Source organism: Furipterus horrens, unplaced genomic scaffold (assembly GCF_987537825.1).
Source record: "Furipterus horrens unplaced genomic scaffold, mFurHor1.1.pri manual_scaffold_7, whole genome shotgun sequence".
In the NCBI taxonomy this organism is placed as follows: domain Eukaryota; kingdom Metazoa; phylum Chordata; class Mammalia; order Chiroptera; family Furipteridae; genus Furipterus; species Furipterus horrens.
Window position 1 is genome coordinate 28,011,147 of NW_028327177.1, and position 19,153 is coordinate 28,030,299.

The 19,153-nt window shown below is 35.6% G+C and overlaps 1 protein-coding gene across 1 annotated transcript in view; it reads right to left on the reverse strand.

Annotated features, from left to right (window-relative positions):
• The window catches only part of VPS13B (vacuolar protein sorting 13 homolog B), a 714,607-nt gene that overhangs the window by 665,632 nt on the left and 29,822 nt on the right, over positions 1 to 19,153 (reverse strand). Inside the window, exons 5-6 of the mRNA XM_090283521.1 lie at positions 14,911 to 15,078; positions 3,733 to 3,914 (exon numbers count right to left, since the gene is read on the reverse strand). Of these exons, the coding sequence (XP_090139647.1) occupies positions 3,733 to 3,914; positions 14,911 to 15,078 (350 nt within the window). The remainder of the gene's footprint in view (positions 1 to 3,732; positions 3,915 to 14,910; positions 15,079 to 19,153) is intronic.

The following is a 19,153-nucleotide window of genomic DNA, read 5'->3' on the forward strand; positions in this document are numbered from 1 at the left end:
GTAATAACCTTAAATGTAAATGCATTAAATGCTCCAATTAAAAGACATAGGGTAGCTGAATGGATTAGAAAGAATGACCCACACATATGCTGTCTACAAGAGACCCACCTTAGAACAAAAGATCTACACAGACTGAAAGTAAAGGGATGGAAAAAAGTATTTCAAGCAAATGGGCATGGGAATGACTGGGAATGACTTTCAAAGGTAATAAAAGCCCGCGAAATAAAAGGCCTGCTGCCATGGTTGGTTGTGCGGTCCACAGCAATCTCTCCAGGGAAAGAATGAAGGTTGTTTTCCTGAAAGATGGCTAGAAGGGACCTTAAGGCACAATGGAAAACCAGAAAGACTTGGAAAGGACAGGTGTGTACAGGCAAGGATGAATGCCAGGTATGTGGCCCAGCTTCTGTGCCCTGAAGAGCAGACTGAGGGCCACCCTAAATGTTCCTTGGGTAAGTTCCAGCAAAACAGAACTAAAGATCATAAGTGATCATTTGCTGCTCTTGTTATGTTTATGCAAACGAACAGGATAAATTAAAAATGGACTTAATGTAGCCCCTTTAAAGACAAGGAGAGTAATCTTAGGGAGAAAAATCATTATTCAAGGAAAATCACAATGATCAGTGGCAGACTGTAAAGTAGGGCAGCTAACCGTCTTAAAAGTTTCTTCTCACTTAAAAAATGGTTTCACTTGAAAATTAAACCATATCTGTGATATCACCAAAGAGATTCAAGTTGCAGGCAAGTAGAATGTCAAGTGCCTTGCAACTGGATGTCTTCCCAATAAGACAGTCTTACAGATTTAGAGACTTGTTTGTTGGCTATGTTACATAAATTAACATGTGTTTTCTGTTTTCAAAGGGCATAAGCCTATGACCGCATTACCTCAGTGATTGTCTGTACGCAAAAGGCTCACTTAATCCTCTCTGCAGCGCTGCCTCCTGAGACTCAACGGTTTGGCTGAACTAAATGGCTGGGTTGATGAAGAATAGGGTGGTCTGTGGGCTTCACTTTAAAACTGAATTCTCTTTTCTATCCTAATGGCTTGGACAGAAAGGGCCCAGAGGTCTGAGAAGGGGGAAACATAAACTATTTCCCTCAGCCCAAACTAAATATAATGGGCAAAAGGGTTTTGGACAGGCGAGATGTGCCTAGCACACCTTCCTCCAAAGAAGCTCCCCCCCCCTTTTTTTTTTTCTCCTAATGTGGAACATTGAAAAATTAATCCCTGCCTTTTGTCACCTAGTAGTTATGGTTTGAATGATGCTTTTTAACCCTTTTTGCCAAATCTGTTCCCCCCAGAACACAACAAGGATGCCAACCTGCTAAACCAAGCACGCCGTTGTCCGGAGACAGCCAACTGACCTGGAGTCTGCACAATCCTTCCCCATGTGGGAAGGCCACCCTCCCCTCCACACCCCCACTATTATTAGGGATTTCTGGACCCAAGGGTAGGTAGGACGACGACCATGTCCAGCTTGAAGCAGCTAGAGGAGCTTGAGACCTTCGCCCATTGTCCTTTACAAGATTACAAAGGGTCTTAATATCTGAGAGGGAGGGATAGTTATTTTTTACGAACCATGGGTACGGACTTGGGGGGGGATGCTGGGGGAGGGAGATACTGGGTGGAGGGGAGTAAAGGGGAAAAAATTGGAACTACTGTAACAACATAATCAATAAAATATACTTTAAAAAAAAAAAAAAAAAAAAAACATCGCAAAGGTTGTACAGAGGGTTCCCATATACTCCACATCCAGTTCTCCTATTGTTAGCGTCCTATCACCACTTGGTAATTTTGTCACAACTGAGAAACCAATCGGGGTATATTACTATCAACTAAATTCCATGCTTCATTCTGATTTCATTAGTTTTTTCACTAATATCCTATCTCTGTTCGAGGTTACGACATTGCATTTAGTTGTCATGTTTCTTTAGTTTCCTTCAGTCTGTGACAGGTTATCAGACTTTTCTAGTTTGTCAATGACTTTGACAGTTTTGAAGAGTACTGGTCAGGTATTTTGTTGAATGTCCCTCAATGTGGATCAATCTGATAATATTTTTTCTAATTTTATTTTTCAATTACAGTTGACAGTGAAATTATTAGTTTCAGGTATACAGCAAAATGATTAGACAATTATGTAAGTTACAAAGTGGTCTCCTAAACAATTTAAGTACCCACCTGGCACCATACAGAGTTATTCCCTATGCCGTACTTTACAACCCTGTGACTGTTCTGTAACTACCAATTTGTACTTCTTAATCTCTTCACCTTCTCATCCATCCTCCCCTACCCCATCTCTTCCCTCTGGCAACCTTCAGTTTATTCTTTGCAGCTATGAGTCTGTTTCTATTTTGTTTGTTCATTTATTTAGTTCTTTAGGCTCCACAGGAAATGAAATCATATGATATTTGGCTTTTTCTGTCTGACTTATTTCACTTAGCATAATACAGGTCCATCCAAGTTGTCACAATGGTAAGATTTCATTCTTTTTTTTTTTTTTTGGCCCTGTAATATTCCACTATATATGTGTACCACTGCTTTTTCATCTATTTGTCTCTTGATGACACTTGGGTTGCTTCCACGTCTTGGAATAAACACAAGGGGGCATATAGCATTTTGAATTAGTGTTTTGGGTGTCTTTGGATAAATACCCAAAAGCCGAATTGCTGGGACCTAAGGCAGTTCCATTTTTAATTTTTACCACATCCTTTTAAATTTTTTATGGCACCAGTGATAAACAGTCTTAGCAAAATCAATGACAAAGAATACCCTTTAGCCCTGGTCAATGAGGCTCAGTTGGTTGGAGCATTGTCCCATAGACCAAAAGGTCATGGGTTCGATTCCCACTCAGGGCACATGCCCAGGTTATGGGTTCCATCCCTGGTTAAGCACATACCAGAAGGCAACCAATCGACATTTCTCTCTCACACTAATGTTTCTCTCTTTTTCTCTCTCACCCCCCTTCCTCTCTCTCTAAAAACAATGAAAAAATGTTCTCAGGTGAGGATTTTTAAAAAAGAACAACAAAAAAAAAGAATCAAACATTTATCAACCCCTTATATATATGTATATATAGGATGGGGCAAAAGTAGGTTTACAGTTGTTCATATGGAAAAAGACAACAATAAATAAGAATAAACTGTTTTGTATAATCACTACTGTAAACCTACCTTTGCCCCACTCTGTATATATACATTATACAAACATATATCTTTACATACACAAAATGTTTATATTTTGAAACCATAGATCAAAAGCTAATATTTTCTGAACTAATAAGATATCAGGTTAACAAATCAAGCCTTGTAAGTTTATTGAAGAAAGAGAAGAGATAATAACTACACCTAACAAATCATAAGGACTGAAATATAGATTGATAACCCATCCACTGTGGACATAAAAATATTTTTATATTATCTCCTCTATCTACTTCAAGAGAAAAACACTAATCAACAGCTGGACAAACTAAAAAGGAAACCACAGTCACAGAAAAAAAAGGTCCCTAAATATCTCTATTAGAACACATAATGCAAAATATATAAATATAAATACAGTAAACAATATTAAATAAAAGTTATAATATAAAGATAAATAAAACTTCTTTACAAAAACAAATGATACATATATTTATGAAGTCAATTTCTTCTTTGTTTTTCAGTAATAATTAGCATGCACAAGAGGCAATAAATAAAATGGAGACATGCATCTCAACCACTAGAGAAAGAAACACCTACTTTAATAACAGACGGCAACTTGGAATTTAGGTTATCATACGTAAAATGCAGACGAGTTCTGAAGGAACATTTGTATAATAAAGGATCCTGGTAAAATTCTATTTTACCACTAGCATTTCGTTTGTCAAGACAAACTGTACAGTCAGAAAAGTTGATAACCTTTCTCAGCACCAGATCAGTGGCTAAAAAGAAAAGAAAAAAAAAACATTTTAAGTAAAAGGGAACATTAGAGAAAAAGGCAACTATTATTTAATATAAATAGTAATGCAAATAAGATTAACAGAGTATTTAATACATGATGCCAGAACCTATGCAAAGAACTTCTCATTCATTATTATCATTTAAATCACCAACAACGATTACCTACTGGCTTGCACAGTCTCAACTATTATTAACCTATCACCCCCTCTATCAAAAATTATATTTTTCCTCCCCAAAAACAACTCTTATCTATTCTTCTTATAGTATAAAAGCTCTAATCTCTTTACATTTATATTAATACGGGCTCGTTGGCTGACGATAGCAGGATAGAGTGGGGGATACTTTTTGAGGGTGTGGGTCTCCTGCCTGGCCTGTGTGTTTATGTTTTTAACAGCATATCCACAAAAGAACTCAAGACAAAGCGGATAGAGTGAATCTCAACCAACTAGCCAGAAGGAAGATCCTATCAAAGAACATCTGAAATATAACCAAACAGCATAAACAAACGACATAAAGGGTAACTCAAGAACATCAGGCTCAGGATATCAAAGAGACTGCACCACTGAAACCCCCAGATCTCTGATAAAGAATCTCACACCACAAAGGAGGGAAGTCAAAGCAGACTACCCCCCCCCAGAAAAAAACAAATAAATAGATAAATAAAAACAAACAAAAAGAATCCAACATGGTAAGACGCAAAAATAACCCCTCAATGAAGAGAAAAGAGGAATCCTCAGAAAGAGAGATAGATGAAATAGACATAGCCCAAATGTCAGACTTGGAATTCAAAACAATGGTGGTTAAGAAGCTCAATATACTCGACATCCTTAAAATCAACTATAACAACCTCCAAGGAAGTTACCAGCAGCTCCAAGAAAATTACAGGGAACTTGCAGAGAACTACACCAGCATAAAAAAAGACATAGAAACTGTTAACAAGAACCAGGAAGAACTTAAGAATGCAATCTCTGAACTGAAAAACACAGCAGAATCAGTCAAAAGCAGACTAAACGAAGCAGAGGATCGGATTAGTGAGTTAGAAGATAATGTAGAGAAAAACTCCCAGACAATACAGCAAAATGAAAAAAGATTGAAAAAATATGAACAAGATGTAAGGGAATTACAGGATAGCATGATAAGAAACAATATCAGGATCATAGGAATTAGAGAGGGAGAAGAAAAGGACCATGGAATTAAAAATCTGATAGGAGAAATAGTGACAGAAAATTTACCGAACCTGATGAGAGAAAAAGTTATACAAGTTCAGGAAGCACAGAGAGTTCCAATGAAGAGGAACCCCCAAAAACCCACTCCAAGGCACATCATAGTTAAAATGGCAACATTCCAAGACAAAGAGAGAATCCTAAAAGCAGCAAGAGAAAAACAGCAAATAACATACAAGGGAGCTCCGATAAGGCTATCAACTGATTTCTCAACAGAAACATTACAAGCCAAAAGGGAATGGTCAAAAATATTTCAAGCAATGAAAAACAAAGGCCTACAACCAAGAATACTCTACCCAGCAAGGCTCTCATTCAAAATGAAAGGTGAAATAAGGAGTTTCTCAGACAAAGGAAGACTGAAAGAATACATCTCCACCAAACCAGCATTGCAAGAGATGCTAAAGGGAGTGTTCTAAGAAAAAAGAAGAAAAGAACAAGAGAGGAGAGGAACAGAGGTACAAAGGGAAATGAATAAATACACGTCAATAATAACCTTAAATGTAAATGGATTACATGCTCCAATTAAAAGACATAGGGTAATGGAATGGATAAGAAAACAGGACCCACATATTTGCTGTCTACAAGAAACACACCTGAAAACAAAAGATTTACACAGACTGAAAGTAAAGGGATATAAAAAAATATTCCAAGCAAACGGACCGGAAAAAAAAGCCGGGGTAGCAGTACTCATATCAGACAAAACGGATTTCAAAGCAAGGACAATAAAAAGAGACAAAGAAGGACATTTCATAATACTTAAAGGAACAATCCATCAAGAAGATATGACTTTGATAAACATATATGCACCCAACATAGGAGCACCCAAATACATAAAGCAAATACTAGAAGACCACAAAAAGGATATCAACAACAACACACTCATAGTAGGGGACTTCAACACTCCATTATCAACAATAGACAGATCATCAAAGCAAAGAAACACCAAGGATATACAGGCATTGAACAACACACTAAACCACGTGGATCTAACTGATATATATAGAACTTTTCACCCCAAAGAAGCAAAATATACATTCTTTTCAAGTGCACATGGGACATTTTCAAAGATAGACCACATGATAGGTCACAAAACAAGCCTCAACAAATTCAAGAAAATTGAAATCATATCAAGCATCTTTTCAGATCACAATGCCTTGAAACTAGAAATCAACCTCAGAGAAAAAAAATCAAAGACACCCAAACTCATGGAGATTGAATAACATGCTATTAAATAATGAATGGGTTAACAATGACATCAAAGAAGAAATCAAGAAATTTCTAGAAACTAATGATAATGAGCACACAACAGCCCAAAACCTAAGGGACACAGCAAAAGCAGTCCTTAGAGGGAAGTTCTTAGCAATACAGGCATATCTGAAAAGGATAGAAGAATCTCAAATAAAAAACCTAACCAAAATGCTACAAGAACTAGAACAACAACAACAAACAAAGCCTAGGGCAAGAAGAAGGAACGAAATCATCAAGATCAGAGCAGAACTAAATGACATAGAGACTAAATAAACAATCCAAAAGATCAACAAAGCTAGGAGCTGTTTCTTCGAAAAAATAAACAAAATCGACAAGCCTCTAGCCACTCTAATCAAGAAAAAAAGAGAGAAGACCCAAATAAACAAAATCAGAAATGAAAGAGGAGAAATCACGACTGATACCTCAGAAATACAAATGATAGTTAGAAATTACTTCAGACAACTGTATGACAAGAAATTTGACAATCTAGAACAAATGGACAAATTTCTAGAAACATACAACCTTCCAAAACTGAATCAAGAAGAAGTGGAAAGTCTCAACAGACCAATAACAAAAAAGGAAATTGAAACAGTAATCCAAAATCTCCCTGCACACAAAAGCCCTGGACCGGATGGCTTCACAGGCAAATTCTACAAAACATTCAGGGAAGAACTAACTCCTATCCTCCTCAAACTGTTCCAAAAAATCCAGGAAGAGGGGAAAATCCCAAACTCTTTCTGTGAAGCCAGTATTATCCTAATCCCCAAACCAGGTCAAGACACAACAAAGAAAGAAAACTACAGGCCAATATCACTGATGAACATCGATGCTAAAATCCTCAATAAAATATTGGCAAACAGGATCCAGCAATACATCGAAAAGATCATACATCATGATCAAGTGGGCTTCATTCCAGGGATGCAAGGATGGTTTAATATTCGCAAATCAATAAATATAATACATCACCTAAACAGAATGAAAGACAAAAATCACATGACCATATCAATAGAGGCAGAAAAAGCATTTGATAAAGTACAACACCCATTTATGATGAAAACACTCATCAAAATGGGAATAGAGGGAGCATACCTTAACATAATTAAGGCTATATATGAGAAGCCTGAGGCCAACATCATACTCAATGGACAAAAACTGAAAGCATTCCCCCTGAACTCAGGAACTAGACAAGGTTGTCCACTCTCTCTGCTCCTTTTCAACATAAGTGTTGGAAGTCCTAGCCACAGCAATCAGACAAGAAAAAGAAATAAAAGGCATCCAAATTGGGAAAGAGGAAGTAAAACTTTCATTATATGCAGATGACATGATAGTATACCTAGAAAATCCTATAAACTCCACTAAAAGACTACTCGATATAATAAGTGAATTTGGAAAAATCGCAGGGTACAAAATAAATATACAGAAATCTAAGGTATTTCTGTACACCAACAATAAAATAGCAGAGACAGAGACAAAAAAGAAAATACCATTTACTATAGCAACAAGAAAAATAAAGTACCTAGGAGTAAACTTAACCAAAGAGATAAAAGATCTGTACTCTGAAAATTACATAACATTGAAGAAAGAAATTAAGGAAGAAACAAATAAATGGAAGCAAATACCATGTTCTTGGATGGGAAGAATCAACATCATCAAAATGGCCATACTACCCAAAGCAATTTACAGATTCAATGCAATCCCTATTAAAATACCAATGACATATTTCACAGACCTAGAACAAATCCTCCATAAATTCATATGGAACCAAAAAAGACCCCGAATAGCAAAAGCAATCTTGAGACAAAAGAACACAGCAGGAGGAATCATAACATCGGATACCAAACAATACTACAAAGCCACTGTAATCAAAACAGTCTGGTACTGGCATAAGAACAGAAATATAGATCAGTGGAACAGAATAGAGTCCAGAAATAAACCCAGGCCTCTATGGTCAACTAATATTTGATAAAGGAGGAAGGAACATAAAATGGAGCGAGAAGAGCCTCTTTAACAAATGGTGCTGGGAGAACTGGATAGGGACATGTAAAAAAATAAAACTAGACCACCAACTTACACCACACACGAGAATAAACTCAAGATGGATCAAAGACTTAAATGTAAGCCGTGACACCATAAAAGTCCTAGAGGAAAACATAGGCAAGAAAATATCAGATATCTCACGTAACAATCTCTTCACGGATACATCTCCTAAAGCAAGAGAAATAAAGGAAAAAATAAATAAATGGGATTACATCAAACTAAAGAGTTTCTGCTCAGCAAAAGAAAACATCAGCAAGATGAAAAGGAAACCAACCATATGGGAAAACATATTTGCCAAAGATATCACAGACAGGGGACTGATTTCCAAAATATATAAAGAGCTGATACGACTCAACATCAAGAAAACAAACAACCCAATTAAAAAATGGGCAAAGGACCTGAACAAACACTTCTCCGAAGAGGGCATACAGAAGGTCCATAGACACATGAAAAAATGCTCAACATCATTAGCCATCAGGGAGATGCAAATAAAAACCACAATGAGATACCATTTTACACCAGTCAGAATGGCCATCATGAACAAATCAACAAGCAACAAGTGCTGGCGAGGATGTGGAGAAACGGGAACCCTACTGCACTGTTGGTGGGAATGCAGACTGGTGCAGCCACTATGGAAAACAGTATGGAATTTCCTCAAAAGATTAAAAATGGAACTGCCTTTTGAACCAGCGACTCCACTACTAGGATTATACCCGAAGAATCTTGAAACACCAATTCAAAAGAACTTATGCACCCCTATGTTCATTGCAGCCCTGTTTACAATAGCTAAGTGCTGGAAACAGCCTAAGTGCCCATCTGTAGATGAGTGGATCAAAAAACTGTGGTACATTTACACAATGGAATACTATGTAGCAGAAAGAAAGAAGGAACTCCTGTCATTTGCAACAACATGGATGGAACTAGAGAGAATTATGCTTAGTGAAATAAGCCAGGCAAAGAAAGAAAAATACCATATGATATCACCTAATACAGGAAACTAAAGAACAACACAAACAAAGGAACTAAATAGAACAAAGAGCAGAATAGCAGTCAATAGGGGGAAGGGGAGAGGGAGAGAAGGGGGATAAGTAAGGGAAGGGTTTAGTCAAAGAACCTGTATAAAAGACTCATGAACATGGACAACAGGGAGGGATATGATTGCGGCAGAGGGGTGGTTGGGTAGGGGAGAGAAATTAGGGGAAAAGGGGACAACTGTAATTGAAAAACCAAAATAAAAAAATAAATTTAAAAAAATAATAAAATAAAAGGTTAACAAGCAAAAAAAAAAATTTAAAAAAAAATAAATAAATCAACAACGATATGAAGAATCAGAGGCCGAAGAAATGAAGTATCTTGCCCCCAATTTGCTTGACACCTAATTACAAATTTAAGATAAAATTAGTGAAAATTTTAATTACAATTTTGCTATCTGTAAAGAGATATTAAATAGCAATGACAAAATAAAATTCTTGAGAAAACATTAAAAATAACGTTTTGAGTGATAGTTACTCATATAATATGTATTTTACATGAAAAAACTTGATACTGTGCTCTAAACCTGCACTCTCCAATATGGTAGCCACCAGTAATACATGGCCATTTAAATATATGAATTAATTAAAATTATATAAAAATATAATTTCAGGTCCTTGGCTGCACTAGCCACATTTTAAGTGTTCAACAGCCACATGTGGCTATCAGCTACAATACTACAGAGTAAAGATATGAAACATACCCAACATATAAAAAAATTCAACTGGACTAGCACTGCTCTAAGTAAAAACTAATGAAGAAATTACCAATAACAGTATCAAGTTTGTTTTCAAGGCAATAAAAATGAAACAATTACTGGTAAAATGGCAAACTAGAAACTGAAACCTTTTGCAAATGAGTAGTTTTATTCCTAATAAGCAATTCCTAGGTAAATATCAGGCCCAAGACTACTTGCTCACTGATTTTAAGTTAGCAGCTATCCCATGCTATGGCCATGGAAATCTTCAACACAATAAAATATGCTTTAATCCATTCTTTGATAACACTGTTTCTAAGTATATCCTGGCAACCTCTAATTAATTCAACCTTTAATTTTTTATCTTTTTTAGGATTTAACTTTTTAAGAAGTAAAAACTAAAGAGTATGCACACATGTGGAAACAGTAAAAGTTTTATTAGCAAATAAACTTCTAATGTGCTAGTTGAAAATACACACAAACTTATCATACTATTTCATTTTACACAGTATATTATTATTTAGTTAGTGATATTACATACATGCACCCAAATTAAAGAAACTATAATAGCAGGGCTAGACATGAAAGAAACCCTCTAGATGCTTCCTTCCCTCTATTTATAGAAATAATAACTTACTATTTGTTATTATATGCTTAAAAATACATATAACACTACTGTGCAACCATCACCACAATCAATTTTAGAACTTTTCCATCACCTCAAAAAAGAAACTCCATTGCCTTTATCTATCACTCCTCCAATCCCCCCAGTGCCCTTTCCCTTCCCCAATCCCTAAAGCATCCTAGTCTACTTTCTGTCTACAGAGATTTGGCTATTTTGCCAGTTCATATAAATGTAATCATTCAATATACACTTTCTTTGGCTTTTTTCACTTATAATATTTTCAAGGTTCATCCATGTTGTAGTATGCAGCAGTACCTCATTCCTTTGAAGAGTATAACTTTGTTTAAGCAATTGAATGATAAAACAATACAGCAGTTAATTCTAGGAGGAAGCAAGAGACTGGGATAGGGAAAAGCACATGGGCATGGCGGAACATAAACTTAAGTGTTCTAGTTACTCAGAAAACATGTGTTCATTATATTGTTTTATAACTGTTACATAAATCCCTTTGTAAATATTAAATACTGCATTAAAAATTAATAAAAGGGAAAATAATAGTATCTACCTCAGAAGGTTAACAAGCACTCAATAAATGGAAGATACCATTTTTGCTGTCTTTATCACCACCATCATCATGAGTGTTCATGTGGTATCACACCTGATTCTCATAAATAGGTTGGCAATAATAATTCACATTTTACAAATGCCTCACCCAAGGTTGTACTAGGTTAGTGGTAGAGAAAAGATTCAAACCATGAATCCCTAACTCCCAATTTAGCAATCTTTTCAATTCATCATTAGTGAATTTCCCAAAGTAATATTTGCATTACTTCTATATTAAAACTATTAATGAAATTTCTTTCTCTAAAATGTCAGCTCATTTATTCAATCCTGTATTATCTATCCAATTCTGTTTTTCTGTTTTCTATAGCTTTTTCTTCTGGCCCTTTCCCTGAATATTTCTTCCTATAGAGAATGAGAGGGAGGCATGAACAATGTCTCAGAAACCAATGACTTGAATGGGCCTAATACACTCTTCTTTATGCTTCACAAAGGAGCTGTGAGATCAGGATTATTATTGATTTTTAAAAGGTGAAGACTGAAGCCTGGAGAACACACAAAAATAAAACTGTATTCCAATTTTGCTAGTTCCTAGTTGCATGCTTTAACTAGGCAAGTTAAATAATCTTGAGACTCAACTTAATTTTGCTTTTCTTTAGCTAGGTCTTAAGTAAATGAATGTACAACTAAATGAAAGAGAAAAGATATCTATCATCACTTTATGGAGTTGTTGTGAGAATTAGAGAAAATAAATATAAATAAAAATAGCAGCTCCCTTACTGAGTAATGACTATGTACAGGATACTTTTATAATTCCTTTCAGTGCATTAATGTATTTAATAAAATAATTCTATAAAGAAGCTCCTTTTATCCTCATTTCAAAATGAAAAAAATGAAAAACAGAGAAGTGAAGCAAGACACCCAAAGTTACACATCTTGTACTAAGTGGGAAAACTAGGATTCAAACACATTTTAACAAATACATACTATGGCAGGGCACAGACAAAAAATGCTGACAATAGTCTCCTTAAGATAGTTTACAAAAATATCCATTTCTTATTCTATCAGAACATATATCAACAAATGTTATTAGTTATTTGACCAATATCTCTCCTGATGAAACTAGTAAGAAGCAGTATCTATTTTCTTCATAGCTGGACTTCCGGCCAAGATGGAGGCTTAGACGGACGCGCTAGGCCTCCCTCTACAACTAGAGAGGAATACAACTACTTCAAAACAAAGGATAACTAGAAATTTCAGAAAATAAAACTACACGGAAGCCCAACATATGAAGTTATAAACCAGCGGTGCCCTTTGGGCAGGTAAGAGCGAAAGGGGGCGGCGCTGTTTGCGGTCGCACCTGGGACAGCGGCGGGGAGAACAATCCCGGCTGCAGTCGAACCCCCGGCAGCTCGCGACCCCAACGCTGGGGAAAGCAGCCACCACATCGCCTTGAACAGTGAGGCCCAGGGGGGCGGGAGGACGGATCCCGGTCTCCTAGCAAAATAACTGTGTGAATCCATCTTGGACCCCCGCCCCCAAAGAAAGCGCCACAGGGCTGCGAAATAGGTTGCGGACAGGCACCGGTCGCTGGATTGTGACGACAAAGCACCACGGCACAGCAAGAAAGGTTGCCGAACGGCGCCGGTCGCTGGGTCATTACGAGTACACAGGCACTGCCCCCGACAGCCGGCCCAAGAAAACAAAACGCATCTGTCAAAATGAGGCAGACAACTATAGAAATCCCGGTGGCACAGCTCACCAGGCAACAGATGGAGAACCTGACAGATGAACAGATAAGAAACCTGTCAGAGGCTCAGTTCTGGGCCATTGTTATCAGGTGGCTTACAGAATTCACAAAAGAGCAGGAAAAAGATGAGAAAGAAGCGAAAAACACTCATAACGAAAGGAACAAAACCACATACGAGAGAGATGGTGAGGAAAAAAAATCCAGAGTTCATTTCAACAAACTGGAATATGGAGAAGGAACAAGCAGTCAACCAATGCAGAGAGAGGAAATGGGAAGCAACGATGAGAGGATCAGAAACCTCTGGGACAGCTATAAAAGGCCCAACATAAGAATCATTGGTTTGCCAGAGAGCGAGGAAGATGAACTAGAACTTGAAAAATTGAGTGAAAATATAATAAAGGAGAACTTCCCAGACTTGGGGAAGGAAATAGACTTACAGGTCCAGGAAGCACAGAGAGTTCCAAAAAAACTGGACCCAGGGAGAACCACTCCAAGACACATTATAATCAAAATGTCAAAAATTAAAGATAAAGAGAGAATCTTAAAAGCAGCAAGAGAGAGGAAAAGAATTATGTACAAAGGGGTCCCAATTAGACTATCAGCTGACTTCTCAAGGGAGACCCTGCAGGCAAGAAGGGACTGGCAAGAAATATTCAAAGTAATGAAAATCCAAAACCTACAACCACGAATACTCTATCCAGCGAAATTGTCATTCAGAATAGAAGGACAGAGAAAGTGTTTCCAGGACAAAATAAAACTGAAAGAGTTCATTAGATCCAAACCACTGTTATATGAGATGTTAAAGGGACTGGTTTAGAAAAAGGAGGATCAAGACAATGAAATCTAAAATGAAAACTGCATCACAAGAAACAACAGAAGCTAGGGAATTGAAACAAAGGCAAACTAAACAGGCAACGAGAGTGGAAAAAGAACTATAGGTACGGGGAACATATTGGGGGGAGGTCAACAGGGAGGGGGAATGGGGAGAGGGAGGGAGATGATATAGGAATTAAGGATCATGGTAGGAGGGAATGGAATAGACAGAGAGAGGTTGAGAAGAACTGTATGCACAACTAATGGACATGATCTAAAAGGGGGGGACAACTGGAGGGAGGGGGGCCACCAGGTGGAGGGGAGCAGAGGGAAGGGAAATTGGCACAAATGTAATATTATAATCAATAAAACACATTAAAAAATAAAATAAAATAAAAATATTTTCTTCATAGCTATAGTTTCAACGTTTAGCACAGTGCCTGCCACGTAGAATATGATAAATAAAATAGTAATAAATTAACGGTAATGATTAAAATTATATTGTTACTTAGCTCTTTTAAGACAAACAGTAGGAGAATAGAGTATGTGATGGTTAAAACAGGTTTCAGGATTATCCAAAAATCCCAAAAGAACTCCAGAATATACAAACCCAAAACATAAATCAGTCAGATATATTGTTTGCCATTACCAAGCTATGTGAAAGAAACATATTTCTTCCTTCAAAAAAATTAAAATTGTTAATGTAATATAGCATTGTAAAATATAATACATTGCATTTGAAATAAGCATGTTATAGTTAAGAAAAAATTAATTTTAAAAACATTAAAAAACAAGTATGTGATTTCTTAATCTAGGGTCTATTAACCTCCTCTAATTGCATGCTATATTTTATATATGTACATTCTTCCAGTCTGAAGGCATAAAGTTTTCATTAGATTCATCTAAGAGCCAGCTGGCCCAAGAAAGGCTTAGAATCCAAGAAGTCCATTTCAATAATAAAAAATCTATACTGTACTTCACGTTTACTCACCAGAAATATCCATGAATGCACGATCCCATAATTCATCTACTGTATAGCATTCTGCAGAAGTTATGTTGACTGAAAGAACAATATCATCTTCAACGTATTTTAGAATAAGATTATTTATAACAATGTTTACATTATTTACAACTCGTCTAATGAGACTCTGCACATAACCTATAATACAGAAAAAAAGAATGCAATTAGCCATGTCGGTCAACAAATGTTTATTAAAATATTATTGAGTATAATGTATGTGGAAAGTGGGTATATTTAGTATAGTTTGCAAAGAGGAAACTGCCATTCAGATAGGCTTGCCAAAGTAATGCAGCTAATAAGCAGCAGATTCAATCCAACAAACCTCTTTATGAAGTTCTATATAATAAAGTGTTCATGTACTCAGACAAACCATATTTAACAGAAATCTTTTTAATAACACAGTACTAGATCCCATTCAATGACTACCCTATACTACTTTGGTTTCTCTTTGGTTTCTGCCTACTTTATTAAACATTTTCCCAAATGAAACTTACTATATGCTAATTATACTATATAGTAAAAGAACAGATTTAAGCTTCTTTTTGAATCTGCTATTATCTGCTATTTATACTTTAAATAGTCATAAGAATATTAAAAAGTTAGGTCTGGAAGAAAAAAATTAGAGAAACATAACCATCATAATGGATTCAACTAGTGCCACTTACTAATATTTAATACTGAAACAGGCTAGGAGAGAGAATATAAATGAGGAAGAAAGTATAGACCGTTAAAGAAGAAAAAACATAACAAAGAAGATAGAAAAAAAGAAAAGTATGGAAGGAAACAGAATAGATACAAACACAATGAGAACAGAGAGAAATAAGGAGAATCAGAAATAATAGTTTTTATTTAAAAACTCAAAGCAACAAAATTAGTGAAATTCTTTTTCTCTATAGTTTGCCTAGAATGCCATAAATTTTTCTTTTAATTTCATGCAGTTGTGGGATACTCCATACTCTCAGAAGTTTCTGTCAGAAGTCTCTCACACAACAGATGTGAATATAGACACATTATGGAGGAATTTAATTGAAATATATAAACAAAAGTAAACGTAAACAGAATTTAAATAGGAAAAAAGATTTTAAAGCTCCCTTTATTCAGCACCTGGCCACTGTGGGTCAGTTGGTTGGGTATTACCCCACAAACAGATATCGCGGGTTTGATTTCTGGTCAGGTTGCAGGATCAGTCCCCCATCAGGGCGCAGGAAAGGCAACCAATCTCCTTCCCTTTCTTCTTCCCTTCCCCTTTCTCTATACCCTCTCCCTTCCTCTCTCTCCAAAAGCAATGAAAAAAATGTCTTTGGGTGAGAATAAAATAAATGTTAAAAATAAAACCTTCACTTTATTCAAATAAATTTTCTACAATAAAAACGTTAAAACTAATTAAAATATTAGCTATCTCATGAAATAAATGGTGGTATTCTTTTAATTAGAATTTTACTGTATAAAACAGAATCAACTTCTTTCAGCAACTGACATTTTTAAACCCTGCTGGGAGAAAGCTTATTTAAATCTATTCAACCATAACATGTTTGCAAAAGCCAACTCCTTCATTCATTACCAATGGGTAGAAAAGAAGAGAAGGAAATGTAAAACCACTAAGTTCAAGTTTTTCTGGTACATGGAAACTATTAGAAGTTTTTACAGTGCCATTACCATATGCTATAAAATTAACATACAGAATACCAATAAATTTGAGGTAACAAATATTCTTTTATGAGAGTAGATACTAAAACAATGCTTAACAAATTAAACTTCCAGGGGTGGGCAAAAGTAAGTTTACAATTGTAATACAAATAACACAATAATTAATAAGCAATAATACGAGAACAAACTTGTATACTCACAACTGTAACCCTACTTTTGGCCACCCCTGTATATTGTCCCATGCTATTACTACTCAACACAAATGTTAAAAATAAAAGTAAGATTCTTGTTACTAAGAAGTGGAGCATGACTAATATTGGCTTTCCTATTTCTGAAAAACCTGTCATCAATAAGAAATTCATATAAACTACTTAAGGGTACAGCACCTTCAAAAAAATAAAAATTCAAAAGAACTGGAGAAAATGTATAGTGCAAAATAATACTATAATAATACTATAAATGTATTTTAAATGAAAAAACACTAATAATGAATTTTTCACTTATTTTTTAAATACTTTTCCTCAGTTTCTCAACATAAAACTGACATACAAACTGAGATGAATAAGCCAATTCACCAAAAGAACCAAATATCTAAAAATAACTACATCTACAGAAGACCATGTATGTTTCCTTATTAAAAATGCACTGCTAATGCAGCAATGACTATCCAGTGGAATAAATGATACACCATCTCATTAATACCTCAAATAACTTAGTTTTATAAGTAAGCTACAGAGAGTGTCAAACATCAGATCTATTACCTCCATTCACTCCATATTTAGAGACTCCCTGGGAGTATAATTGTTCAAATAATATAACAGTGATCCAGGTCTATTCCACAAGCATCTGGAAAGGCAAGGCTACCGTGGGAATGAGAACCTACAGGACATCATATCAGATGGCTCTTTTACTCTGTTAGTAGTTAATCTTTCCAAAGTTCCTACTATCCAACTCTCTCCCATCCACAAACCCCATTCCTCCAAACACACACATTGATGCCCACGGGGTCAGATAAAATACTATGAATTTTCATTAACCTTGCTCATGTTCTTCCTTATGTTTAGAATACTCTCTGCCCATTCTCCGTCCTTGCTCAAGCCCAATATGAACATCCCCTCCCCTATATCCTCTTCTCCAATGTTCCCCACCCTACACCTCAACAATAAGGAGACTGTCTCTACCACTTTTCTTAACCTAATGTAGTCACAGAAGTTCTAAACAACTAAATAAGGATAAAAAAGAGAACTAAGTATACGTATTGACAAGACAAAATTATTCATTATATGAAGATGACTATATATTTTATGGAAAATCTAAAAAGGGATACTGAAAAATGCTGAATACTGATCACTGACAAAGAGTAAAAATTAGCTTCTCTACCTAACAAAGTGATGAAAAGAGAATAAAATGATAAAAAATAGTAACCCTAATTACCAATAAAATATATAGTAGCATTTTCCATCCATAAAAGTTTCAAAGAAATGTTTTTTAATAATAAATAATAGCACTGGACCAAAACTGTGCTTAGAAAAAAGTATTATTAACAAATTTTACACAGGAAAATTTGTCCATACATGCCAAAACATTAAAGTTACCCCTAAATTTTGATTCCATAAACTGGTAAGAATTTCTTCTTAGGAAATAAACAGAGGTTTGTGCAAAGATTTCCAATGTGCTTATTAACACATTTTACAAAACCAAAAATGAAAAGTAATCTCAATATCAAACAAAAAGGTATTGGTTAAATAAACTATGAACAGTTACACAATGGAATACACCCCAATGACTAAAATAACATAAAATATATTAATGTCCTAGAAACATGTTCATGACATAACATTAAATTTAAAAATGCAAGTTACAAAATAAAAAAGTATGTGTATTTGTGCATGCACACAGACACCAAAATCTTAACAGGCTCTAGTCCTGGATAAGATAAAGCAATCACATTTCACATCTTCCCCACTGAATGTAGCCAAAAAATGTGGAAAGAATGTATTTTGGGACAGAAAGTATGTCAGGAGTCAAAAGTAACGTATACATGAGAGGGGGAACAGAAGAATGAAAATCAAAGCTTACAAAGATAAAACAAGTAATAAAATGGTAAAGGTAAATTCAAACATATCAGTAGTTACACTCTAATGGTACTGTGGTAAGGGGATGGTCAATATGATAGCGATCCTTTGAAATTTGTCAAGACTTCCTTTTACACCTAGTCTTTTTTCAATCTCTGTAGATATCCTATGTGTACATCAAAAGAATGTACACTCTCATCTGCTGAGTGCAGTTATACATGTATCTACTAAAACAATATTGTTAATTGTGATATTCAAAGATACAGTTACGTATTTTTTTTTTCAGCTTGATCTAGCACATTTCAAAGCTAGGGTGTTAGGTACATACAAAGTCGTCATATATTTTTTTGGAGGACTGTTAGTATTTCTTTTTTTTTTTCCTAGTCCCCACCCAGTTGTCCATGTCCATGGGTCATTTATACATGTTCTTTGACTAGACCTTTCCCCTTCTTACCCCCCTTCTCTCCCTCCCCCTTCCCCCTTGAGTATTT